Below are 26,784 nucleotides of genomic sequence, written 5' to 3'. Positions count from 1 at the left end.
ATATACCCAGCATCTCTCCTCTGCACATGTCCAAACCAACGCAATCTTGCCTCTCTGACTTTGTCTCCCAACCGTCCAACTTGAGCTGACCCTCTAATGTACTCATTTCTAATCCTATCCATCCTCGTCACACCCAGTGCAAATCTTAGCATCTTTAACTCTGCTACCTCCAGCTCTGTCTCCTACTTTCTGGTTAGTGCCACCATCTCCAACTCATATAACATAGCTGGTCTCACTACCGTCCTGTAGACCTTCCCTTTCACTCTTGCTGATACCCGTCTGTCACAAATTACTCCTGACACTCTTCTCCACCCGTTCCACGCTGCCTGCACTCTCTTTTTCACCTCTCTTCCATAATCCCCGTTACTCTGTACTGTTGATCCCATGTATTTAAACTCATCCACCTTCGCCAACTCTACTCCCTGCATCCTCACCATTCCAATGATCTCCTCTCATTTACACACATGTATTCTGTCTTGTTCCTACTGACCTTCATTCAGCTCCTCTCTAGAGCATATCTCCACCTCTCCAGGGTCTCCTCAACCTGCTCCCTACTATCACTACAGATCACAATGTCATCAGCAAACATCATCGTCCACGGGGACTCCTGTCTAATCTCGTCTGTCAACCTGTCCATCACCATTGCAAATAAGAAACCTCCACGTTGAATGCATCCGTCGCTCCTACCACAGACCTCACCACTGTCACACTTCCCTCATACATATCATGTACAACTCTTACATACTTCTCTGCCACTCCCGACTTCCTCATACAATACCACAGCTCCTCTCAAGGCATCCTGTCATATGCTTTCTCCAGGTCCAAAAAGACGCAATTCAACTCCTTCTGGCCTTCTCTAAACTTCTCCATCAACATCCTCAGAGCAAACACTGCATCTGTGGTGCTCTTTCTTGGTATGAAACCATACTGCTGCTCACTAATCATCACATCACTTCTTAATCTAGCTTCCACTACTCTTTACCATAACTTCATGCTGTGGCTCATTAATTTTATTCCCCTGTAGTTACTGCAGTCCTGCACATCTCCCTTATTCTTAAATATTGGCACCAGTACACTTCTTCACTCCTCAGGCATCCTCTTACTTTCCAAGATTCCATTAAACAATCTGATTAAAAACTCCACTGCCATCTCTCCTAAACGCTTCCATGCTTCCATAGGTATGTCATCTGGACCAACGGCCTTTCCATTTTTCATCCTCTTCATTGCTGTCCTTACTTCCTCCTTGCTAATCCGCTGCACTTCCTGATTCACTATCTCCACATTACCCAAACTCTTCTCTCTCTCGTTCTCTTCATTCATCAGCCTTTCAAAGTACTCTTTCCATCTGCTCAACACACTCTCCTTGCTTGTGAGTATGTTTCCATCTTTATCCTTTATCACCCTAACCTGCTGCACATCATTCCCAGCTCGGTCCCTCTGTCTAGCCAGTCGGTACAGGTCATTTTCTCCCTCCTTAGTATCCAACCTCTCATACGCCTTTTCTTTAGCCTTTGCCACCTCTCTCTTCACCTTGAGCCTTATCTCCTTGTACTCTTGTCTACTTTCTGCATCTCTCTGACTATCCCTTCTTCTTTGCAATCCTCTTCCTCTGTATACTCTCCTGTATTTCCTCATTCCACCACCAGGTTTCCTTTTCCTCCTTCCTCTTTCCAGATGTCATGCCAAGCACCCTTCTTGCTGTCCCCCTTACTACATCTGCTGTAGTTTCCCAGGTGTCTGGTAACTCTTCACTGCCACCCAGTGCCTGTCTCACCTCCTCCCTAAACTCAACCTTGCAGTCTTCCTTTTCAACTTCCACCATTTGATCCTTGGCTCTGCCCTCATTCTCTTCCTCTTCTTGATCTCCAACATCATCCTACAGACCACCTATGCTATCCTATGCTGCTTAACTACACTTTCCCCTGCCACCACTTTGAAGTTTTCAATCTCCTTCAGATCAACTCTTCTGCATAGGATGTAATTTACCTGTGTACATCTTCCTCCACTCTTGTACGTAACCCTATGTTGCTTCCTCTTCTTAAAATACCTATTCACCACAGCCATGTCCATCCTTTTGGCAAAATCCACTATCCTCTGACCTTCTTCATTCCTCTCCTTGACACCATACCTACCCTTCACCTCCTCGTCTCCACTGTTCCCTTCACCAACATGCCCATTGAAATCCGCTCCAATCACCACTTTCTGTCCCTTGGGTACACTGTTATTCACTTCATCCAACTCACTCCAAAAATCTTCTCTCTCACCCGTTGCACACCCAACTTGTGGTGCATACGCACCAACAACATTCATCATCACACCTCCAATTTTCAGCTTCATAATCATTACTCTGCCTAACACTCTTTTCACCTCCAAAACACTCTTGACATACTCTTGACTCAGAATAACTCCTAACCCATTTCTCCTCCCATCCACACCATGATAGAACAATTTGAATCCACCTCCAATCCACCTGGCCTTACTCCCCTTCCTTTTAGTCTCTTGCACACACAATATATCAATCTTCCTTCTCTCCATCATATCTGCTAACTCTCTCCCCTTACCAGTCATACTGCCAACATTGAAAGTTCTCTCCTTCTGCCTCTGGACACATCTCCCCCACCTCTTCTTCTCTGGCCAACAGTAGCCCAATTTCCGCCAGCACCCTGTTGGCTAACAGTACTAGTGGTGGTCGTTGTTAACCCGGGGCTTTACCGATCCGGTATGGAAATTTGTATTGTTGTCCGCATATTGATTTGGCAAAAATTTACACCGGATGCCCTTCCTGACGTAACCCTCCCCATTTATCTGGGCTTGTGACCGGCACGAAGCAACACACTGGTTTGTGCATCCGCTGTGGCAACCCCTAATGGGAGCAGCCAAAAGATGAAGATCCATGGATGTTTACCCTATAATAATAATTAATATTCACAATTACTTATGTTAAATAAATAATGAGTTTACTATTTGGTTCAGAAAAACATTTTTAATAAGCAGTGGGTAAGAGGATCTCAATGGACTCTTGAATTATTTATAAATACTGTAATATGTAAAGATTTCAGGAGAAGAAAGATGGAAATTCAAAGAACATGTTTATGGGAGGAGAAGAAACAAAAATGATTTCCTGCTGAGAATTCAATGACAGTTTGGAAAGTAAAATTGCTGGACCAAACGTGTGTTGAACAAAATTTGTGACTCAATTTAGGGGAAACTGAACTGATATTTTTGCAACACCCTTCCACACGGACTGCTGGTGGGTGGTTCACACTTAGACATTATTTTTGGATAATTAATTAAATGGAATATGTGTGTGCCAATGTAAGCATAAAAATAAACACAAAAAGATGACAGGCACTTCTAGGCATTGGGAAAAGTTTCTTGACATCTTCTTTCAACACTCCCCCATTAACTATGACATAGTGAAACAATTTATGTCTATCTAACCTAATGTCCATCTAATCTAACTTGGTGGGGTGGACTCTGGACTTTTAAACAAACCGAATACAAAGAGTGAGTGTCAATGGCTGTTTCTCTGATAGCCTAAGTACATCTGTGGGCACTCCTCAAGGTTGTTGTTTATCTCCTCTTTTGTTTATCCTGTATAAAAATGACTGTAGGAGTTTACGCAAGGATAGAAATATCCTGAAATTTGCAGACATGACTCTGTCATTGTAAGTCTTCTACAAGATAAGGAAGACAGCCATGGACCTATTGTCCACGAGTTTGTATAATGGTGTGATCACTCTAATTTATGATTTAATATTTTTAAGACAAAAGGTATGTTTATAGATTTCAGGTGCTCTCCACCATCCACTGTCTCAGCTTTAATTTAAGTGGAGATAGTAGAGCAATACACATATCTGGGAAAAATCATTGATAACAAACTAAACTTTGATTTTAACCTGCCTACTGTATAGCACCTAAGGAATGTTTTTTGTTGTGTGTGGTGTATTCTTTCTTACTCTTTATTAATAATTTATCTGTAAAGCAAATAATGCAGAAATAACTTTCACATTGTCTCATAGTTAAATTTAAGTTGATTTTGCCAAACAGAGTTTATTTTAAGGTGTGACAAATGCACTGCCCAAGAAATGTATCCAGAAGGCTTACATGACATTTGCTGATGGGTTGAGCTTTAAAAAAGACTTGATTAATTAATCTGCAGGTTAAACAGATATCTGCAATCTGAAACATCCACAAACACCTTGATTACTGCATAACCTGCATTACTGGATAGTCTGCCAGAATTGTATGAGAAAAGGACAAACACATTACAGAGTATCATCCTCACTGACTTCTAAATGCTATTCTAATATGATTTCTTTGCCACCAAATACTTTTTAGAGTAAGCATAGAAGGGAATGATAAGTATAGTGTACTGACTGATAAGCCCAACTTTCTAAAATGTGACACTGTTTAGTGACTTGTTTTAAATCATGTATATGGACACATAACAAACAAGTCAAATCTGAGAATAAATGTCAGTTTTCTACCAAATATCTAGAGAGCAGCTGACTCAGTATAAATGTGCCTGAAGACATGCACGGAGTCATAAAGTCAAGAGGGATTTTCTTCTTTCTGTTCAAAGCTAACCATAGGCAAAGTTTCAAAGTATTTGGAAATTGTCGTTTATTTCTACAAGACAAATACTTTATTTTATTATCAAACATCATTCCACATAATTCAGGTTTTGCAAATAAAAAAAAATGTTAAAAATACAAGACTGCTTTTTGTGTTCACTTTAAAATGTATTTGAATTTATCTGTTCGATTGTGTTAGCATATGTCAGTTTCATAAGGTTCAGCCTTTCACAGCAGTATAGTGAAGTTTAAAAATGCAACAGAAAATCCATGAAACTGACTTTGGAAATATATGCAAGACAAAGAATGATAAAACACTTGACGGGAGTTACTTTTACCTTCCAGACAAAAATGTTACACAGCACAGTTTAAAGAATCTTTAAACAATCAAAACCAGGATGGCTATAGTCTCCAAAATAATAACTGATCTCATACAGTATAAAGTCTCCCTTAGGCTAGAAACAGAATTGTGTTTAATCTGATATGTTTTTTTTTAAATCACACTTAGACTGACAAGCTATTCAGCACTGGAACGAATGCAATTACATGGTTAAAAAAACCGAACAGCAAGAAATACTTGTAACAACTTAAATGAGACATTGTATTCAATAGTTATGAAGCAACAACAGCCTGAGAGAAGATTATGATAAATTTACTCATCTGTCAAATAAGGCCTTTGAGTTATTTTAGCATCACCATTTCTTATTTTGATGAAAATAACTTAATTTTAAAGGATCAAAGGCAAGCAGAATTTCTAAAATGTCCATGTGTACAGATTTGATAGTTTGTTATTTAATCAAAAACCTAAAAATTTCACATTGATAATGCATTTCTATTTCATCTTTATATATAAATACGCTACCGTAGCTGTTCGTTTGTCTGTCCAGGATTTTAAATCACCTGTAGCTCGGCACAAAGTTTGACCTATTGACCTGAAATTTGGTACACATATACTATGTGAAGTCTACTATCCGCTTTCGGGGTGATGATTGACCTCCAAGGTTATTGCTCCTTTTATTTTTATTTTATTGTAGAATCAGCTCTCGGCAGTGCCAAGCAGGGAGGCTGTGCGGCGCATGCGTGTGGGCTCCGTTCTAATCCCTACCACCTTTGCCATCACTTCCCCTGCTTCTTCATATCTTAACTCTTCAATCTGCTTCAAGAATAATTTAAAGGCTAGCTTAAGTGAAAAAAAAAAATGTACTAAGTAATTGCAACACAAACACTGACTTAATCACTTTTAACACGAAATGATGCCGACGAAAGAAGAGAAGAACCAGGCCGCTAGGGTGGAGAAAAGAAGAGCTGCTCAGGAAGCAGCAAGTGCATCAACCTCTGAGCAAATGCTAAACGTACAGAGAAAGAGTATGAAAACTATGAATGCTCAACTGAAATGTATTCACTGTACATTATCGTGCAGTGCGCTGTTACTGGGTATACAATATTTTAAAAGTTTAAATTTGATAACCACATTCTGGTTTGTGTATATTGGTAAAATGTCTTCAACTAACATTAAGTGAAGCGATTCTGATTAACTCTAAATAAAGTCATGTCTTACTGTAAGATTCCTCTTATGGTTTTGTCTTTTGTTAACAGCCGAAATAAATCTTGGTCTACACGGAAATCACAAATAAATGTATGTATTCTTATTGCTTATCCAGATCACGAGGGATATAACAGAATTTCAAAGTAATTAAGTACACTATAGGTCAAAAAGAATGTGGACTGCTCCAAATTTTTGAGTTCTTGTGTTTCAACTGCACCCACTGTTAACAAGTGCATGCATAGCCATGCAATCTCCATTAACAAACACTGTCAGTAGAATGGGTTGCACTGAGAAGCTCAGTGACTAAACATGGCACTCTAAAAGGATGCCATGTCTGCTAGATCTGCCCTGTTCAACTGTAAGTGCTACAGTTGTGAAGTGGAAGCATCTAGGAGCAAAAACAGCTCGGCCATAAAGTGGTAGACCAGGCAAACTCGAGGAGCTCAGCTGGTGAGCGCTAAAGCAAATAGTACATTATAATTGCCCATCCTCTGCTGCATCACTCACAAAAGAGTTACACACTGCCTCTGGAAACAACATCAACAAAGGAAAAGTGCATCGGGAGCTTCATATGGGCTTCCATAGCCAACCAGTTGTATACAAGCCTAAGATCGCTATAAGTAATGGCACACAACAGCTGGAATGGTGTGAAACATGCTGCCATTGGACTTTATATACTTGCAACTTTGTGGCAGCAGTTTGAGGAAGGCCCTTTTTCTGTTCCAGAGTAACTGTGCCTCTGTGCACAAAACCAGGTCCATAAAGAATGGTTTGACGAGTTTAGTATGGAAGCCCTCAAGTGGCCTGCGTAGAGCCCTGACCTCAACCCTACTGAACACCTTTGGGATGAACTGGAATGCCAGTTGTGAGGCAGGTTTCCTTGCCCAACATCAGTACTTCCTGTTTTGGCTTAATGGACTCAAATTCTCACAAACACACTTCAAAATCTTGTGGAAAGCCTTTCCAGAAGATTGGCTGTTGTAAACCTTTTTCAAGAAGGTGGCCAATGGCTACCTTAAAGGAACAGAAGGAATTTATGTGAATTACTGGACACTCCCTGCATATTACAACCATTAACTGAATGTTAAATGTGCTCTATAAATAGAATTGACTTTATAGGTTTATATGGTCATTACTGTCATTGATACAGTGTACAATGAAAATCATACTTGTGAGTGCTAATAAAAATGTAACATGCCGCCACTTTCTGGAGACATTATTAGTGTATTGATTTTTCAATGTATTAAGCGCAGATTGACTTACGATTCTAATGTGGTATACAGTAATGGCGATCCTTCAAACAAAATTTGTGTTATTTTTTGATGAATTATTATGTTTGGTTAAACATTACGATGCGTCTGACACGATCTGTATTCATTCGTCTGAACGTGCAAAAATTAAGGTTCTATTAGGATATATGGACTTTTGTGTACATTTTCTTAAAAACAGTTTTATTGTTCGCATAACCGAGTGCAGAAGGACTTAAACCTGGCTAGTATATGGCTCCACTACGCCACACTACCTTGAACACATTATACAAACATCAATTAAGCCAATGTAGAATAGAGGAGAAAGTGTAGACACGAGGATTTTCAGAATTTAAACTATATCCTGTCTGCCAGCAAACGCACTAAGTACTGTGCTGCAATGTTGGTTAAGCAAATTCTTTCCAACCCTACCTGACTGACGTGTGCCTGCCCTAAACCCTTCGATGTATGCCTTTACTATGAAGAATTTGCATTTGTTAAAAAAAAAACACTCAACTACTCCGTTATTATGAAAGCAAACTACAGCACAATATTGATCTGTTATTGTATTAATCTCACTCTAAAGGTTAAAGGATAACAAAAAAAAAAACATACTGTAACAAGAAATGTAGACGGTTCATAAAGAACGCGTCAAAAGGACCGGTTTTGTTCGTCCGCTTATGATTTTATTTGATAGAATAACAAATAAGAAAAGTCAATTCATTATTTTATTTAAAGAAATCAATGTATAGAGATCTAACAAATAAATCTGAATCCACATATGTAAGACAAGTGAAACTTCTATAAGAAATCAAGAAAACTATCATACCTCTCTCAAAAGAAGTCCATTATCTTTCTCTTCTTGTTTTATAGGTAAGTACTATGAATAATGGCCGCTAATCCAAAAATCACAGTCTTCGCGAACAAAATTGCATAAGTAAAATAACAACCATAAAAAAGTAAATGCAATCGCGGTTTTGCTAACCACAAGACGTCCTCAGAGCATCCTCCTTCCTCCTAACACAACCGGCTCGACTGAGTTGCTTTGCAAGTTTCGCTAGTACGACTGCTGAGTCACGTGAGTTTAGGAGTCACATGCCCTGTATAATCACGTGGTACGGAAATGGCGGAGGCATTTTCCTACACCTTTAACGCGCTTATGTTCCGGGAAGTTACGTCTGTGAACGCTATAACTCCTTTTTATCGTATTAAATGAAAATATCACACCAAAATAAATTCATAGTAGTGTCTATAACCACAGACAACCGCATATATTTGATCATTATGTTGCCTTTCTCGTGGTCACGTACTGTTGTTTTTTTACTTATAACTGTATTTAATGTCGGCATAGCGAAGAAAAGAAATTTGCTGCTTATAATTGGTGAGTCTTTTTTTCTTCTTTTTTTTTTTCAGTATAACTTGCAGGTGGCTCTTCTGGGCTGCTCCTTTCTCACGATCTGAGCCCAGAAGCATGTTAGTTAAGACGTGCTTATAATGATACCTTTTTAAGTATAAAACCTCAATTTTGTCGAGCTGTATGGTCTGTGCATTTGCAATCTAAACTGTATTGTGTTTCTCAAAAAAGCCAACTTCTCTGCAGCTGTAGCAGCAGAAGTTCCTCTTTGAGTGATGCTATGCTGAAAGCTCTTTCACTTTGTATCAACTGCGTCAGCCGTGTTTGATTAAAAAATACATTTTACTGAATAATCCTGTGTTCTGTTCCAGAAAGCAGGTCAGGTTGGGATGTATGCACTTGTACAGCGCGTGGCCGCATCCATCATACGACAAAACAGCTCAGGATCCTGGTTGACAACCCCCGAGGCAGACACATGGTCCAGTCCCACCCTCCGGAAATGACAGTCTATCTGCCGCAGCCGGGTGTTACGTAGGAGTCCCCTTGGCCTGGTCCAGCCACTGGGGTCCTCAACAATGAGGATCTTGCAAGCTGGATCACCCACGGAGAATCACACCACATGGCTGTAGTGTCATAACTGACACTCCCTCACAGTGTAGGTAATGTGCCTCGTTTGGGGACTCCATGAGCAACCACACATCGGGCAAGTCAAACCAGTGATACCTAAGAATTCTTAAAAAAGACACAGTACCAAAGGAGTCCAGTCTTGATCTCAGGTCACTGGATAGCGTCCATAGTAAGACAGGAAGCACCAGAACTCTAAAGACTTGGACCATCGTCCTTTTGCATTGATATTGGGAGCGGCACACACCCCTTTCCAGCAACCTCATGACTCCCCAAGTGCTTCCAATCTGTATACTTACATCATAAGAAGAGTCACCAGAGACGTGAATGTCACTGCCGAGTAAGTAATCCTCTTGAGAAGGTCGACATTCTCTCTACAGACAGACACTCTGCTGATGGCTGTGCCCAAGAGGTCATTAAAGGCCTGGATCTTTATTCAGGACACTCGCAAGCCCAGACACTCAGACTCCTCACTCAGTCTCTTAAGAGCCCCGATCAGAGCCTCCATTGACTCCACGAACATCACAGCATCATCAGCAAAGTCAAGATCAGTGACTTTTTCTTCGCCAACAGATGCCCCCACAGCTGCTGGACCCCACAACCTTGCCCAGCACCCAGTCCACTGAAGCACTTAACAGAGTAGGAGCAAGAACAGGCCCCTGACAAACCCCAGAATCAACTAGGAAAAACATGGAGGTTCTGCCTCCACTACACACAGCACTCACAGTATATATGTACAGGCCGGCCACTAAATCCAGCAACCTTGAGGGGATACCGCAAAGTCTCAGGATGTCCCACAGGGCAGCTCAATCAACTGAGTCGAACACTTTACGAAAATCGACAACGACTGCAAACAAACTCCGCCAATATTTGCGTTTGTGCTCCATGAGAACCTTCAGTTGTCAGGATGCAGTCGATGGTGGACTTCTTAGGGCTCGTTTATACTTCACGCTCAGAACGCGTACGCACCCTCATCATGGCTGACATGCATTCCCAGCGTTCATTTGACGTGTCATTCTGAGCAGGCCCTCAGAAATTAATGCGAAAAAAGTCAAGGGGGGGGCACAGTGTGATAAAAGTTGGAACATGAAGTCAGAGTCTGTTTACTATCTACATGTGACAGAAAGTCGCTATGTTGATCCTACAAAATCGATATTTGATGAATGGTTCAATGTGGTGAAGCAAAATGCCAACATACAGATGTATTCATGGTGCTTTTATATTCAAGTGTCGCATGTTCCCAATCGTAATGGCACGATACAGTTTAAAAGTCTCACCATTTTTTGTGCCATCTTTTTTTTTTCTGGGGCTTCCTCCTGACCTGACAGCAGCAGCAAACAGCAGTAAATCACCACACAGAACATATTAAATGTATGATATTCCAACTCTCTGCACATTTAGAATCCTTAGATTTATACGTGATATCACTTTCATGATGCAATGCATTAAAGTATGTATGTTACATTTTTCAGGTAAATCGTTAATTTTGTTTAAATAAGGAATACTGTTAATAATTACACACATGGGGGTGACATGGTGGTGAAGCGGTAGCGCTGCTGTCTCGCTGGGAGTCATGTCGCTGGTATTCCCTGCCTGGCACTGACAGGGCTGGCTGTGAGGATTGTCTCGGTCCCCTTTGGTCTGGTGACCATGGTGAATGTGGCTCCATTGTGCTTGACTTTGTAAAAGGTCAGGGGTTGCGAATCACTGGATACTGGTTTCAGTACACTGAGCCACATTGTTGGACTTGATGCTTCAATACTGGTGGTATGGTGAAGGAGATGATCACATCCTCATGGGCAGACACTGGAGACTCTTACAAAACTGAAGGGTCTTCACAAGTGTCCAGTTTGTGAATTCTGACCACAGACTTGTTGTTGGTACTCTGAGGATCCAGCTTTGGTCCAGTAGGTTGTCACCTACTAGGAAAATGAGGCTGGACCAGGCCAGACTCCAGGATCAGGCTTTTCTGATGAGTTTGCACGCAGTTTGTGTGAGGAACTTACGGATTTAGGTGCCACTGCCGATTCTAATGTGATGTGGGAGACCTTTTGTAATAAGACCCTGAAGGTTGCTGAGGGTTGTGTTGGTGTTACCAGTATTCCCAGAAGGAGGTGTTTCATCTCACAGGGCACTATGGATATTATTGAGAGGAGGCACAGCGCAGTCTTTATCAAGAACTGAGAATGACAGCAATGAGGGCTCTGAGAAAGCAGGATCAGTATAAAATTTGGTTAAACGAAGTTTGGAGTTATGAAAATCGTGTTGATTCTGTTCCATCAAACTTGGATTTAGTCAAACCTGTATTTCTGGAACAAAGTAAGCCAGAATTAAGTGATCCGTGAGGCCAAAGATGCAGATAAGATGCTAATCCTGCTTTTTGGATAAGGGTCAGGAGTTGCCTGTTCCAGAAAGAAAGACTTGATGAAGTCCAGCTCAGTCACTGGGATAACCAATGCACTGAAGCTTAACCTGCATAAGAGCAGGTTTAATGTAAAGGATTAAAGCTTTGAGGCTGTGTCAGAAGTGCCAATTTCAGCTGCATTATTTAAGTATAAAAAGCTGACAAAATATCAAATGTCATGTCCTTTACGAGTAATTGAAACAGAAGCACATCCCCTTCGCCTGATTCTGTTCAGACTCAGAAATATAATGAGACCCCAATTGGACATTCTGGTATGCCCAGAAGAGTGCCTGCATGAAGTTTATTATTCTATATTCAAGGCTTTACTATATCTGAGAAACTTTCTAAAAACTGAAATGTTGAGAGTTAACACATCGTGTCTTTGGGCTCACATCAATGCAAATCATAAACGTTTCCTGTTTTTACATTTTTTTCCCCAAATTAAGAATATTTGAAATATTAGTTGTAAATTCTCTTTTTTATTTTTCCAAACTCTTGCAGCTGATGATGCAGGTTTTGAAAGTGAAATTTTCAACAATACAGCAATTCAGACCCCTCATCTTAGCAGCCTTGCCAAACGCAGTGTTATCTTCAAGAATGCCTTCACATCTGTTAGCAGTTGTTCACCCAGCCGTTCTGCCATCTTGTCTGGATTGCCCCAAGTATGAATCTCCATGTTTTGTTGGAAAAAAATTTGATTACCATTAAGTATATTCTATATAACACATGTACAATGATAGGTTATTATATTTTCAACTTTTAGCAAAAGTCCATTAGCTTAAATGTACAAACTTGTATTTATTAGATTATTATTGTTTTGCCATTTTTATAAAAGTGACCAAATATTTTAAAGATTTTTGTTGTGAATTGTTTTTTTGTTGAAAAAAATATTGCTAGTGCTCCACAGCATACATTTTTCTCATAACAAATACAATTGAAGTGAAAGCTTGAAACGCCACAACACAGTATTGCATGTTTATCTTTCAATCATTTGTTGATTTCTATCCATAATCATTATAACAACTTGCTCTCTTATTTACGTCTTGATTATAGATGAATGAATACTGTTCTTATTATTTTTTTTTTAATTTTGATTTTGTTTTACCTTGTAAATATATTTTTCATTTTGACACCATTTTTTTTTTCTACGGGCAATGCCATTTTGTTATGCCATTGCCATAGTGTTACTGTGGAAAATTGACTGAAAAGATAGCGAATATTCAAAAATTTTTCATGTGTGTTTATACTCCAAAAATTCATGGTTGAAGACTTTTTTGATTCGTTTTTTTAACTGAATATGCTTGGCATAATAAGAAACAACTGTCCTTCCTGGATAAGTACAGGTCCCTCCTGTCTTTCTTCTCTGCATCTTTGCTATATGCAAAGAAATCCTTCTTTCAAAACTTATTTGCATCCTCTGAAAGAAATACCTGCTGCCTCTTTTCAACCTTCAAGTCTCTCGTAATTCCTTCTGCTGCTTCAAAACCATAGTCCTTCTCTCCTAATGGTTTTGCTTCCTTCTTCTCTTCCAAAGTCTCCAATATCAAAAACTGTTTAAAACCCCAAAAATCATACTCTGACTCTCATTTGTGTCATTCTTCTCTTTTCTCTTTCTCTACTGTCAATGACCTGCTCATAACCACATAACCCACCACCTGTGTACTGGGCTCCATTCCTGCACATAATCTTCAGTCCATCTCTCCTTCCTTGATCCACTACATCTGTGCTCTTTTCAATGCCTCAGTAACCTCTGATATCTTCCCTACTAATTTCAACAGATGCCTTGTAATCCCTATTCTCAAGAAACATTCTTTCAGTCCTTCTGCCTTTATCATGCTGTCTTCTATCTGTCATTCCTCAGGGCCATTCTTAGGCATAGGCAAAGTAGGCGACCGCCTACTATATATTGCTGCAACCAAATACAACTTACAGGTCCATATTTCAGAAGTACAAATTTTCTCTGGTGGTGTAATTATCAGTATAGTTACGTGCAAGCAGAGAGGAAACAGTGACGACATGCAGCATCGAAGGTGATGATGGGGCCTGAGGTAGTGGGTGGGGCCCCAGTGGGAGGGCAGATCATGCTCCTCGCCTGCACAACAGATCAATCGTACTGTAAACAGCAGAAGCTGAGAGGATAAAACCATTCCACAAAGCACTTTCAGATAGGATCGATTTATGATACATTGATTGAGGACTTTGAGAGTGCAAATGATCCGAAAGCAAGAACAGAGGCTGCTGCTTTGGCAAACCAAACATTACCCTTTCTTGATGTCGTTAATAATCTAGTATGATTTCTTGGCACAAATTAATATTGTGAGCAAAATGTTGCAAAGTAAACATATGCAGTTTGACATCACTTTGAATTGCATTCAGAACACAGTCGACTTCTTGAAATCCTACAAAGAAACAGGTTCAAATCAGCCCAAGATGCAGGTAAAGTGTTAGCTACAGAACTGGAAACAGACGAGAATGAAATACAGTTTCCAGCTGCACAGACCGCACGTAGAAGGAGAGTGTGGAGACAATTTGATTGCGAAGCTTGTGATGAGCTGATATGTGATCCTAAAGAAAAATTCTGCATTGAGTTCTTCAATGTCTCGCTAGGTTAGGCCCTAATGTCAATGACTGAACGATTTGACCAGATGAAAGCCCATTATGACAATATTGGATTCCTGCACTATTATGGATTCATTACAAGCATGAACGAAACTGATTTGAGAGAGTGTTACAATGTTCTCAGCAATATCTTAGCAGATGAAATTAGTGGGTCCGAAGTTAAATTGCGCAATTTAGCAAATTTGGTTCTACAAACTATTTCTGCTCTTAAATGTTTGCAATTCATATATGAGAACAATTTGCAAGATTCTTTCCCAACATCTTTGTTACATTACATATTGCTTTGACAATTCCTGTAACTGTTGTGTCTGCTGAACACAGCTTTTCAAAGCTCAAGCTGATTATGAGTGACCCGCGAACAAGCATGACACAAGATTGATTGAATGACTTAGCGTTAATATCAGTTGAGCACGAAGTTGTTGACTCCCGTGACTATTCAGACTTAATCAAAAACTTTGCAAAATGAAAGTATGCAAGGTGTTTTTACATTAAAGGTTTGATTTACATGCTACGTTGGTATAGTCAGTAGGTTCTTTTGACATGTTCCTCTCAAATCTGATATATATAGATAGATAGAGATACTTTATTAATCCCAAGGGGGAAATTCACATACTCCAGCAGCAGCATACTGATACAAAAAACAATATTAAATTAAAGAGTAATAAAAATGCAGGTAAAAACAGACAATAACTTTGAATAATGTTAACGTTTACCCCCCCGGGTGGAATTGAAGAGTCGCATAGTTTGGGGGAGGAACGATCTCCTCAGTCTGTCAGTGGAGCAGGACAGTGACAGCAATCTGTCGCTGAAGCTGCTACTTTGTCTGGAGATGACACTGTTAGTGGATGCAGTAGATTCTCCATAATTGATAGGAACCTGGTGAGCGCCCGTCACTCCGCCACAGATGTCAAACTGTCCAGCTCCATGCCTACAATAGAGCCTGCTTTCCTCATCAGTTTGTCCAGGCGTGAGGCGTCCTTCTTCTTAATACTGCCTCCCCAGCACACCACCGCTTAGAAGAGGGCTCTCGCCACAACCGTCTGATAGAACATCTTCAGAATCTTATTGCAGATGTTGAAGGACGCCAGTCTTCTAAGGAAGTATAGCAGGCTCTGTCCTCTCTTGCACAGAGATTCAGTATTGGCAGTCCAGTCCAATTTATCATCCAGCTGCACTCCCAGGTATTTATAGGTCTGTACCCTCTGCACACAGTCACCTCTGATGATCACGGGGTCCATGAGGGGCCTGGGCCTCCTAAAATCCACCACCAGCTCCTTGGTTTTGCTGGGTGTTCAGGTGTAGGTGGTTTGAGTTGCACCATTTAACAAAGTCCTTGATGAGGTTCCTATACTCCTCCTCCTGCCAGCTCCTGATGCAGCCCACGATAGCAGTGTCGTCAGCGAACTTTTGCACGTGGCAGGACTCAGAGTTGTATTGGAAGTCCGATGTATATAGGCTGAACAGGACCGGAGAAAGTATAGTCCCCTGCGGCGCTCCTGTGTTGCTGACCACAATGTCAGACCTGCAGTTCCCGAGATGCACATACTGAGGTCTGTTTGTAAGATAGTCCACGATCCATGCCACTAGGTATGAATCTACTCCCATCTCTGTCAGCTTGTCCCTGAGGAGCAGAGGTTGGATGGTGTTGAAGGCGCTAGAGAAGTCTAGAAACATAATTCTTGCAGCACCACTGCCTCTGTCCAAGTGGCAGAGTGATTGGTGTAGCATATAGATGATGGCATCCTCTGCTCCCTCCTTCTCCTGGTATGCGAACTACAGAGGGTCGAGGGTGTGGCGTACCTGTGGCCTCAGGTGGTGAAGCAGCAGCCGCTCCATGGTCTTCATCACATGTGACGTTAGAGCGATAGGCTGGAAGTCGTTCAGCTCACTAGGACATGATACCTTTGGGACTGGGGTGATACAAGATGTTTTCCAAAGCCTCGGGACTCTCCCTGTCCCAGGCTCAGGTTGAAGATGCGCTGTAGAGGACTCCCCAGCTCCAGCGAACAGACCTTCAGCAGTCGTGGCGATACTCCATCTGGACCCGTTGCTTTGCTGGCACAAAGTCTCCTCAGCTCTCTGCTCACCTGCGCTGCTGTAATTGTGTCTGGGGATGTCTCTCCTATGCTGGTATCAGCAGAAGGATGGATGGAGGGTGCAGTACTCCGAGGTGAGAGTGGGTAGGGTGGTCAAACCTGTTAAAGAAGTTGTCCTCTGTCCTTATCCTCCTTGGCCTTTCATCAGCTTTCGATACTGTTAACAACTCCTTGCTTATCTCTTCCTTTGATAAACTCTGAATCTGTAGTTCTTCTTTGGACTGGTTCATGTCCTACCTCTCGGACAGATCCTTTTTTATCTAATGTTTTGTCTCCTTCACAGAATCTTTTTACAGGTGTGCCTTAAGGAACAGTACAGGGTCCACTTTTCTTTTCTCTCTGCATTTGTTCCTTAGGCAATGTCATTTCTTCTCATGGCTTCTTCTACCACATCTATACTAATTTTGCACAGATCTTCCTCTCATTTCATTCTTACAAACCACAGGTATTATCCCAGATCTCCCAACTGTCTCTCTGCCATCTTCATCATTGATGAATGATCATTACCTTAAACTCAATCTTCTAAAGTCAGATATCGTGTACTTGCACTCTGATCCTCCTTCCTCAGATTTGTCTCTAAGCATTACCCTTGAAAATGTGTCCCTTTCACCAACAGTCTTGGTCAGGATTCTTGTTGTGACTCCTCACTTGCATTCATCAAACATATATCTTAAATAACCCAGTTCTGTCATTTCTTTCTTCCTTCATAATTTCAGAGGATTAAACCCTTCTTCACTAATGATGCTACACAACTCTTTGTTTAGGCACTGGTTCTCTCTTGGCTGGACTATTTCATCTCTTTCCTGGAGGGACTTCTTCAACTGCTATCAGACCTCCCCAGTCCCTCCAGAATGCAGTTACTCAACTGGCATTCTCTGTTCCTAGTTTCTCTCCTACTACTCCTCTGCTTTGGTTTCTCCACTGACCTTCTGTTCCTGCAAAGGTACAGTTTAAAACTCTTTTTCTTAACCTACAGTTCTCTGAACAGTTCTGCTCCTCTATATTTTCAATCCTTGGTCTCTCCTTTTGTCCTTTCAAGACATTGTTGTTTTTCCTCTGCCTGTCTGCTGTCTATACCTCCTCTGGCCAGAAATGCGAAGACTTAACAGTGCTTCACTGTTCTTTGGACCATTTCATTAAATATTTTGGAGCTAGTTTCTCTCCTAAGGGATAGGTGCTGTTGCACTGGCAAAGAGTTTATGCTACTGTTTTTGTCTTACTGTTTTTGTTGTTGGTATAATCATGTAATCATTCTGTTCTCTTGTACTTGCATTTTAGGTTTAATCTCTTCATGCTTTTAATAGTTGCGCCTTCATTTTTGTGTGTATTATAACTTGATTTGTAAGTCACCTTTGATAAAGGTGTCCACTAACTAAATAAAAATAATTCAGGTTTAGTTTTTTGGCCTAATTATTAGTTATTTTGTCCTGGTGGCTACAGACTTTTGCCCAAGAACGTGAGATATTTTTCTTTTTACATGTACTTTTTCACAACATTTGCTACTGTCTAGCATTGGCCACCTATTAATTCCATTTATGAGAATCTCTCTTATGTACTTTCTCCAAGAAAACATGATTAAATATTTTCTCGGCCAACACTACAAAGTACATGGTGTAAGTAACATCTAAAAATAATTTTTGGATAAATTATTTCTTTAACCAATAACAGGCCACAACCAAAAATAATAACCCACAAACAAGATGTTACCACAGTCTAAGTTCCACCTAAGTAAGAGCAACTGGAGACTGTTTTTTTCTATTTATTTTCATTAAAGGAGAGGGGTATGGTATGGAAGATAAAAATTTATATATTAGCATAAATAGCATAGTAACATAAATAACCGTAAAAGTAATTAATAGCTTTTGAAGCATTAGATTTAGCATAAATTAGAATGTCAAGCAAATAAGATATGTCAAGCAAATAGTTAAATAAAAGACATTAGCCATATTGCATTATTTTTAAGCTTGGATCAGAATTACCAATTTGGGAAAGGAAGGATAGAACAGGAAGACAATGACATGTAGAAACTGCCCAAGGACAAAAACAAGGGGGAATAAGAAAAAACACCTGTTGAGTGATACCAAAAACAAAATGTGAAAAAAATGGTCCTGGTAGGCATGTGAGAAACCAGCTGGAATAGTGAGTCAGCAGAAACAGCAAAGGCACTGATACAACGAGGTCAAAATGATGTAATGTATGGAAAGTAAAATTAGTGTATTCATGTATTAGTATAAATAAATATAGAGAAATATATAAGCATTAACCTTAGTGCAGATATTAATGCAAGTCAGGCCTGCCACGCAAAGAATTAAATAAAGGTACATGCTATATTTCTTTTTAATTAAAGATTAGCTTCAGCCGCTAATTAAAAAATAGCATGAAGGCCAAGGGAAAAGGGAAGTGATAAGAGAGTGACCAAATAGGGAAGAAGGAACATCTGCCCAGCCGAAGACCAATCAAAACTAAGCAAAACAGAAACTAAAAATGAACAATAGACAAGTAAAAGTACCAGATACAGGGAAGTCAGGAGATAATAATGGTTCCCATGGGAACTCAAGGTACAGGCTGGGGAGGTGCAGAGAGGAATCAGAGAAAAGAGCAAATGAGCTAATATGAGTGAGGTCGGAGTGATAAGAAATGACTATATAAGTTTTGAGTCCTGAACTGTTCAGGGCCCAGCTCAATTTGGCTGTATTGGGTTGAGTCGGTGTTATTTTTATTGTTATTTTATTGCAATAAAATTATAGACTCTGTTTGCCTATCCTGAGTCTCCTAATAGCCTTCATTTCAGGCAAAAAGCCTTGTGGTGACAATTTTTCGCCACGACAATGGCAGGACATTATATAGGCCCACTGCTTTATGACAGTTGTGTTTCTGGACCACCTTTCATACCTTATGCTCGGTAATCCAGTAACTTGAAGAAGGAATAGATGAAATCTGATTGTGCTGAACCATTTGTGAGCCCAGTGTGGCTGAGAAGTGCTTTTCAGACATTTAGATACATTTCATTACATTATTACATAGTAAGGGATTAATGAAAGTTATGAAGAATTTGTAGTTAGCACCAGAACATTTACAGTCAAAAGAGCAGTCAGTGGTAGAAAGGTGTTTCCCCTTAGACTTGGCATCTTTCACAAGCTTTTCTTACTGCATAGTCTTCATCAGTTTTAAGTTCCTTAGCAAACCAAGGTTTATTTTTAAATTTTAATTTTTTTCCCTGGAATACAATATTCCTGATAAAAACTTATTATATTTCTGTATTCTTTACGTGATTTACAAAAAATATCCCACATTGATAGCATCAACCCATCTTGTATTTTTCTTCATAGCCTCATTACTCCCCTTATGCATTACTTTTATTTATGGTTTAGTAGATTTTGATTTATGTAACTAAAGACAAAATCAGGAAAAAGTAAAATGTGGTTTGAGTAATCACATGCAGTCATCTGACACTGTGCTGTTTTACAGTCTTACGTTTTTCCCTCTTCAGTTTTTCTGACACTTCACCAGATGCTTGTGTAAGCCAGTTTGAAAAAAAAATTATAGAAGAAAGTTTACCAAAAATTAGACCATTATTCAATCCATTTGGCTTTTTTAGCCAACAAGCCCTTAAATAATGGCAGAGCTTGTGAATAGTTACTGTTGTTCCTTCTAGCCTCTAACTCACTAGTATGTGAAGTGGTTCCTGTTTCTTATCATTACTAAAATACAGTACTCTTATTTTAAGTTAACTTTGAATTTATGCTTCTTACATATACTAGTTTAGTTTTATTAATTTTGAAAGTTCCTTTATAGAAACTGAATTCTTGCTTATTGATTCTATTTCTTCATTTAGTACAAGATCATAATGTCACCATATTGTCTTCTTCACATAACAATAAATTCCCTTAAGTGTTTGTTGTAGTGTATGTCCAATTTTCCAGTGATCCCACTAGATGTTTGGTTACAAGGAGTTTGCAGCTCATATGTGATCAATGATAATATATTTCCGTTTTAAATAATGTGTTGCTGGATATTTATTTATTTTATTTCATAGATGGCAGAGGTAATAATGGAAATACTACATTAAGAATCAAAAGATGAGTGTTTGTTCATCCACTGGACAAACTTTCTTATAAAGAGCAAAACCAGAAATTATTGTCAAGGGAGCAACAAGTTAATACCCAATGTCCTGACCAAGAAGTTCTCTAGTTTGAGAGAGTGTTTACTTTAGCAGACTCACCAATTGATATATGCACAATGACAAGTTGATGCTAGGTTATATCATAAAAACTGTTAAATATAAATCAAAGGACTTATATATAATGCTTATATTATTTAATGTATTAGTGAAACTGCATCTGGAATATTGTGTGCAGTTCTGATTGCCACACTACAAAAAAACATAGCAGCACTTAAAGCTGGTTAGAGAGAACATGTCCCTGATCTTAAGGACATGTTGTACTGTACTCTGACAGACTTGGAAAATTAAGCCTGTTTAATCTTGAGCAGAAGAGACTGTGCAGGGAATTAATCCAGGTCTTCTAAATCCTCAAAGTTATTGATAAAGTACATCCAACTAAATTCTTTCAGCTTAAGAGTGAATCACATATTCAAGGATACCAGTGCAAACACTTCTTTACGCAAAGTGCAAAATTTTAAAACTGCCAGAATCATTAACAGTTTAACTTTTTTTTAAAAACAGGCATCACTTTGTCAAAAAACTGCCGGTTTTAGCAAAAACTATTTTTTTTTATTAAAATAACATGATACATTACTTGCCTGTAGATGTATGTGGCCAGTTGCAGTAACATGTATAAAGTTCTTTTTTATTTAATTTGCTGTAAGAAGAAAAGAAAAAGTAAGATCACCTCTTGAAAACAAACATAATCATAATTCCATTTTAGAATAAATTCACATGGAGTGATTTGAAGGTTGTTCTCCCCGTGTCTGCGTGGGTTTCCTCCGGGTGCTCCGGTTTCCTCGCACAGTCCAAAGACATGCAGGTTAGGTGTATTGGCGATTCTAAATTGTCCCTAGTTTGTGCTTGGTGTGTGTGTGTGCGCGCGCCCTGCGGTGGGCTGGCACCCTGCCCGGGGTTTGTTTCCTGCCTTTTGCGCCCTGTGTTGGCTGAGATTGGCTCCAGCAGACCTCCGTGACCATGTAATTAGGATATAGCGGGTTGGATAATGGATGGATGGATGATTTGAAGGTAAACATAAATAACATCCGTAGATTGTCAGATCTCCTTAATTCAATTCAAGGTTGTGGTGGGCTGAAGGTTTCCAGCACAACTAAGCCCCAAATCAAGAAATGTCTCTGGACAGGGACCAATCACACTTAGTTAGAAACTCTATTAAATTTAACCTTCACATTTTTCAGGATGTGGGAGGAACACCAGAGCACCCAGAGAAAAACTTACAAGGACACAGAAGGCAGCCTCAATAGTGTAATTTTAAAAACCTGTTTAACAAGCAATTTTTACAGAAAGCAGATGTTTTTTGTCAGACAGCACTCATCCACTACATTCTCAATTTTAGTTGTTGCCATCAGGTGACAGGTTCAAGGTTCCAAGAAAAGAAAGCAACTGGTTCAAAAACTCTTTCATTCTAACTACTGTTAATTTTCTGGGTATGTTCAATTTTAATAAACATCTACTGGATTTAATCATAGGATGACCAGGTGGTATTTGCATTAATCTTTTTTATATCATAATATGCTTGATCTAATTTTTCAGCATAAGTAGGCAGACAGTAGTGCAGTGGTTAAGGCTTTGGACCTAGAACTTCCAACCCTGAGGTTGTGGGATCAAATCCTGCTACTGACACTGTTACCATGAGCAAGTCACTTAATTTGCTTATACTCCAATTGGAAAACCAAAAAGAAATATAACCAATTGAATCTCAAATGTTGTATGTCATAAAGGTATCAGTCAACATTATAAGTATTATGCTCACTGCTATATTTTATTTGTACTAAGGTTATGTTGGATGGCTGTTTTCTTTGTTGATGTGTTTATTATGTATTATGTAGTGGTCTCTCTATAAAACCTGCTGATAAACCAAATTTTCCTCATATGACAATAAAATTGATTTGAATTACATATTGCATTGACAGGGCACAGGATTCAGATTCCAGAAGCTGAATCCCATAAGCAACACTGTTAACCACTGTACTATTTTGCTGTCTATTAACATAAAATAATGAACTAGAATTTATTTCTCATTATCTTCTCACCAAGAAAATAAAAGAGAATAACAGATATTTTAAAGAAAGTTTTCAGACTAAAATTTTCTTTCTTAGTTTTGCAGCTGTTTGCCAGTATGCAATTTAATAACCTCAAGAAGGTCTGGCTCACATAACTGCAGATATTCTAACAGCTTTTGTAGGGCCAGGAAAGAATGCATAATATGCTCTTTTAGAAAGAAACTAAATAGAATTGTTTTTTTCCTTTACAGATTTATGTAAAAGTAAAGCATCTCTGCCTTATAAAAACATGTAAGATGTAAAGAGCATTTTGATGTACATGAAGAAACACCTCTTTGTTTAACAAGACCAGCTAAATCCATATGCAATCGGGTGTTTTGTGAATGCTTCTTAACTGCATAAAAAGTGATTGATTTGCCCACAGTAAAACTAAGTAGTTCTTTTAAAAGCTAACAGGCTGAGAATTGCAGTTATCATAACTTAGAAAGATCTGTCCATTGCTTTAATATAATTCATGCTGTTAAATCAACAAAAGGTACAGACTGACATGGATCCCTTGATAATGTAGATGACCTACCAAGAAATAGCTGCTACTTTTGGACACAAAGCCTACATGCCTTAGAAAGCCATACCTCCACTCTTTCAAAAACTGTTTCAAAAACTAGGAATTTCAAATATCACACAAAATAGTGACCTGCATATAATTTTGATATGAAAACAGATGCAGTAATTGTGGTGGCATATAGAGATCAATTTATAACCTTTCAAAAGCTAAACTTGTGCTCTTTTTTACTGGATAAATGTTTGACCTTTTGTATTTTTTGAAACCACCTGCTTTTTCAGATTAGGCTGTGCAGTGGCATCATTGGAAAACGTTTGAGACCAGAGGGAAATGCAAAAAGTCCTGGAGTGTAGCATGTACTTTTTTCTGTATGCATATAGAACTGCACATACCTTGATTTCTTTAAATGTTGATCACTTACAGTTCGGCTGATACCGCTCTTATGATCCTGGAACATTTAATGCTACACATCCATTCACCAAATATTTAAAGTAATACTCAGTTTTCTATCTTATTTTTGTACCACAATTTATATATTTTAAGGATTTTAAATAATAAAGTACTGATTTTTTTTGCAATTCTGCATTTTTAAGACTTGCTGTAGTTTATATTTAAATAACAATGATGGTAGTTTTACAGTACATAATCCTAAATTATGTTTCTGATGCATTAGTGAACTTTTGAATTTTTCTATCATAACTTAAATACTGTATTGTAGAATATGTAATTTCTAAGTTTCATACAGATTAACATTTATATTTCAATTTTTAGCATCAGAATGGAATGTATGGTCTCCATCAGGATGTTCACCATTTTAATTCATTTGATGAAGTCAGGAGTTTGCCTTTGTTGCTCACCCAATCAAACATCCGCACAGGTAATGAAGAAATGTTGCTTTTTTCTTTTTTTTTTTTAAATCACTGCACTGATTTGAATATGGCCATCTTATCAGTAGTATGTACACAAACATAAGACCAGCTGCTCTGTCACAAAATTTAAACAGTGCCTTACAGATAAATGTGATACACTTGAATAAAAATGCAAGGAAAATTTTCAATCATTTATTCATCAAAAATATCTATACATATAATGATCTACTTGGGAGAGAGAAAAAGTAAGTACACCTTTGGCCATAGAAGCTGGTTTTGCCCCTTTTAGCAGAAATTACTTCTTGTAGGCATTTTGCATAACTGCTCATCAGCCTCTGACATATAGTCGGTGAAATTTTTCACCACTGTTCCATGCAAAATGCTTTAAGTTGTAAGATGTTTGTGGGTTGTCCTGCATGTCCTGCCCATTCAAATTAGGGCTTTGACTAAGCCAGACCATAATCTTCCATTTCTTCTTTTTGAATTTGCTAGTGTGCCTTAGGTCATTATCATGTTGAAAGGTTAATTTCCAGTTGAAGTTCAACTATCAGACTCCTCAAGCTCACTTTAACGTGATGGACAATTTATAGTTGACTCATTGACTATACAATCTACATTGATACAGCAGAGCCATAACGTTTCCACTATCATGCTTCATTCACAGTTGGTATCAGTTTCTTTACCTGAGATGCTGTCTTCAGTTTGCATCAAACATGTCTACTGTTACTGTGGCCAAAAAACTCTTATCGTTGAGTCATCTCTCCAGAGCACATTGTTCTAGAACAGGGGTTGGGAACCTTTTTGGCTGAGACAGCCATGAACGCCACATATTTTAAAATGCAATTCCGTGAGAGCCATACAATATGTTTAAAACTAAATACAAGTAAATGTGTGCATTTTATGTAAGACCAACACTTTTAAAGTACAATAAGTCTCTGAATTCTTTTTAATAACGTTGTTATGCTGTTGCTAACCAATGATGAATAAAGTACTTCTTACCATTAATGCGACTTCTGGTGCTGCATGGTTTTGCTGATGGCTTTGTAGTCTGGTTGATACGTAGTGAGGTTAAGCTTCATGCAGGCGTTGAGACTTCCATCCGTTAAACGTCTGTTGACTCATCCAAAGCGAGAGAAAAGAATGGTGCTGCATTTATGTCCTTCACTTGTGTTGCCTCAATTTGATTTGCCATCATGATGGTACGATCGTGAACAGTTCTTGCTGACAGAGGCATGTCTTTTATTCGTTTGATTATCTTGTCTTTATCCCAAAAGTCGTCAAAAAGTTCATTGGCAACATCAAGCATTAATGTTTTGGCATACTCCCCATCTGTGAATGGCTCTCCGTTTCTCACAATTGCTAAAGCACCAGCAAAGCTAGCCGAATTCCAGTCACCTTGTTGGGTCCAAACACGGAGTTGCTGCTGACTAGCTTGCACTCTGCACAGTAGCTCTTGACATGCTTTCTTCCTGCTGTCCCCCGCAGGATATTTCGATGCAAATGTAGTATGGTGTGTGTCGAAGTGCCGCTTTATATTTGACCGTTTCATCGATGCAATTTTATCATTGCATATTAGATACCCTGCAGAACCTGCTCTCTCCACAAAGGCGAATTCCTCTGTCCATTCCTGCTGAAAAGTATGATACTCCTCATCTTTTTTTCTTTTAGCCATCTTCTTCGATAAAAGGGTTTCTGCAATTAGCTAGCTGACTACTTGATTAAAAGGAGGGAAGTTTACTTTCTGACCTCACAACGACCCGTGTACGTTATGCATTATCCAATAAAATTTTGGTGTTGTCCCGGAGGTCAGCTGTGATTGGCTTCAGCCACCCGCAACCATGAACATGAGCGGTAGGAAGTGAATGGATTGAAATACATGAGAATGTTTTATAGTTTTAACGTTATTACTTTTTTATTAAAGATTTGTCTGCGAGCCAGATGCAGCCATCAAAAGAGCCACATCTGGCTCGCGAGCCATAGGTTCCCGACCCCTGTTCTAGAAGGTTTGGTCTTTGTATGTTCAATGGCAAACTGTAGCCGTGCTGTAATGTTCTTTGTAGACAGCAAAGGCTTTTCCACAGCACACCTTGCATGCAGATGAAATTTGTGCAGTGTCATTCTGACAGTAAATTCATGCACTTTGGCAGCAACTTTTACATGAGCTACCTGCATAGCCTGCAATACAATTATGGAGTTCTTGGTAGGGTTGCAGCTAATGATTATTTTGATAACTGGTGAGTTTTTTTTGTTGATTAATACAATTCTAAAAAAAAATTCATTTGAAATTAAACACATTAAGTGCATTAAATGGAACTTTTTACCAATTAAACAGGTCTGTATAACATTTTCAGAAATGTATTTTTAAAAAATAAACCACCACTACATATTTTAAACAAAATATAGGTTTTTATACAATATGTATATAATAATACATTGAAAATAAATAGAAATTAAACACTTAGTAGCACTTCTAGCTCTGGTTGCAATGAACACACACACACACATAAACATATTTTTCTTAAAAACACAGCAGTTTTCAATAAAATAACTAAACTCGCACTTTGACGTATGTATTCAGAATCACGTTAAACATGTAAGTTTTTTTTCCCCCCAGTTTCTGTGAAGGAGACAGTTTACTGGCAAGGCATCATCTGTTGCACCATCATGATGTTATTGGTTTCTTTTTTTTTTCTGCAGTAT

At 38.9% G+C, this 26,784-nt stretch overlaps 2 protein-coding genes across 3 annotated transcripts in view; one reads left to right on the top strand and one right to left on the bottom strand.

The window, feature by feature from the left end:
• slc26a11 (solute carrier family 26 member 11) overlaps positions 1–8,403 on the bottom strand; it is a 131,662-nt gene extending 123,259 nt beyond the window's left edge. For both annotated transcript variants that reach the window (XM_028819300.2, XM_028819302.2), the window contains exon 1: positions 8,200–8,403. The gene's annotated coding sequence lies outside the window, so the exon portion shown is untranslated. The remainder of the gene's footprint in view (positions 1–8,199) is intronic.
• A 79-nt stretch (positions 8,404–8,482) lies between these two features.
• Positions 8,483–26,784, top strand: part of sgsh (N-sulfoglucosamine sulfohydrolase (sulfamidase)) — a 59,111-nt gene continuing 40,809 nt past the window's right edge. The window contains exons 1-3 of the mRNA XM_028819303.2: positions 8,483–8,751; positions 12,254–12,414; positions 23,987–24,092. Of these exons, the coding sequence (XP_028675136.2) occupies positions 8,583–8,751; positions 12,254–12,414; positions 23,987–24,092 (436 nt within the window). The 5' untranslated portion in view covers positions 8,483–8,582. The remainder of the gene's footprint in view (positions 8,752–12,253; positions 12,415–23,986; positions 24,093–26,784) is intronic.

This window comes from Erpetoichthys calabaricus, chromosome 14, assembly GCF_900747795.2.
Source record: "Erpetoichthys calabaricus chromosome 14, fErpCal1.3, whole genome shotgun sequence".
Classification (NCBI taxonomy): domain Eukaryota; kingdom Metazoa; phylum Chordata; class Cladistia; order Polypteriformes; family Polypteridae; genus Erpetoichthys; species Erpetoichthys calabaricus.
The sequence above is the reverse complement of the archived record's forward strand: the minus strand, read 5'-3'. Positions and strand labels throughout refer to the sequence as shown.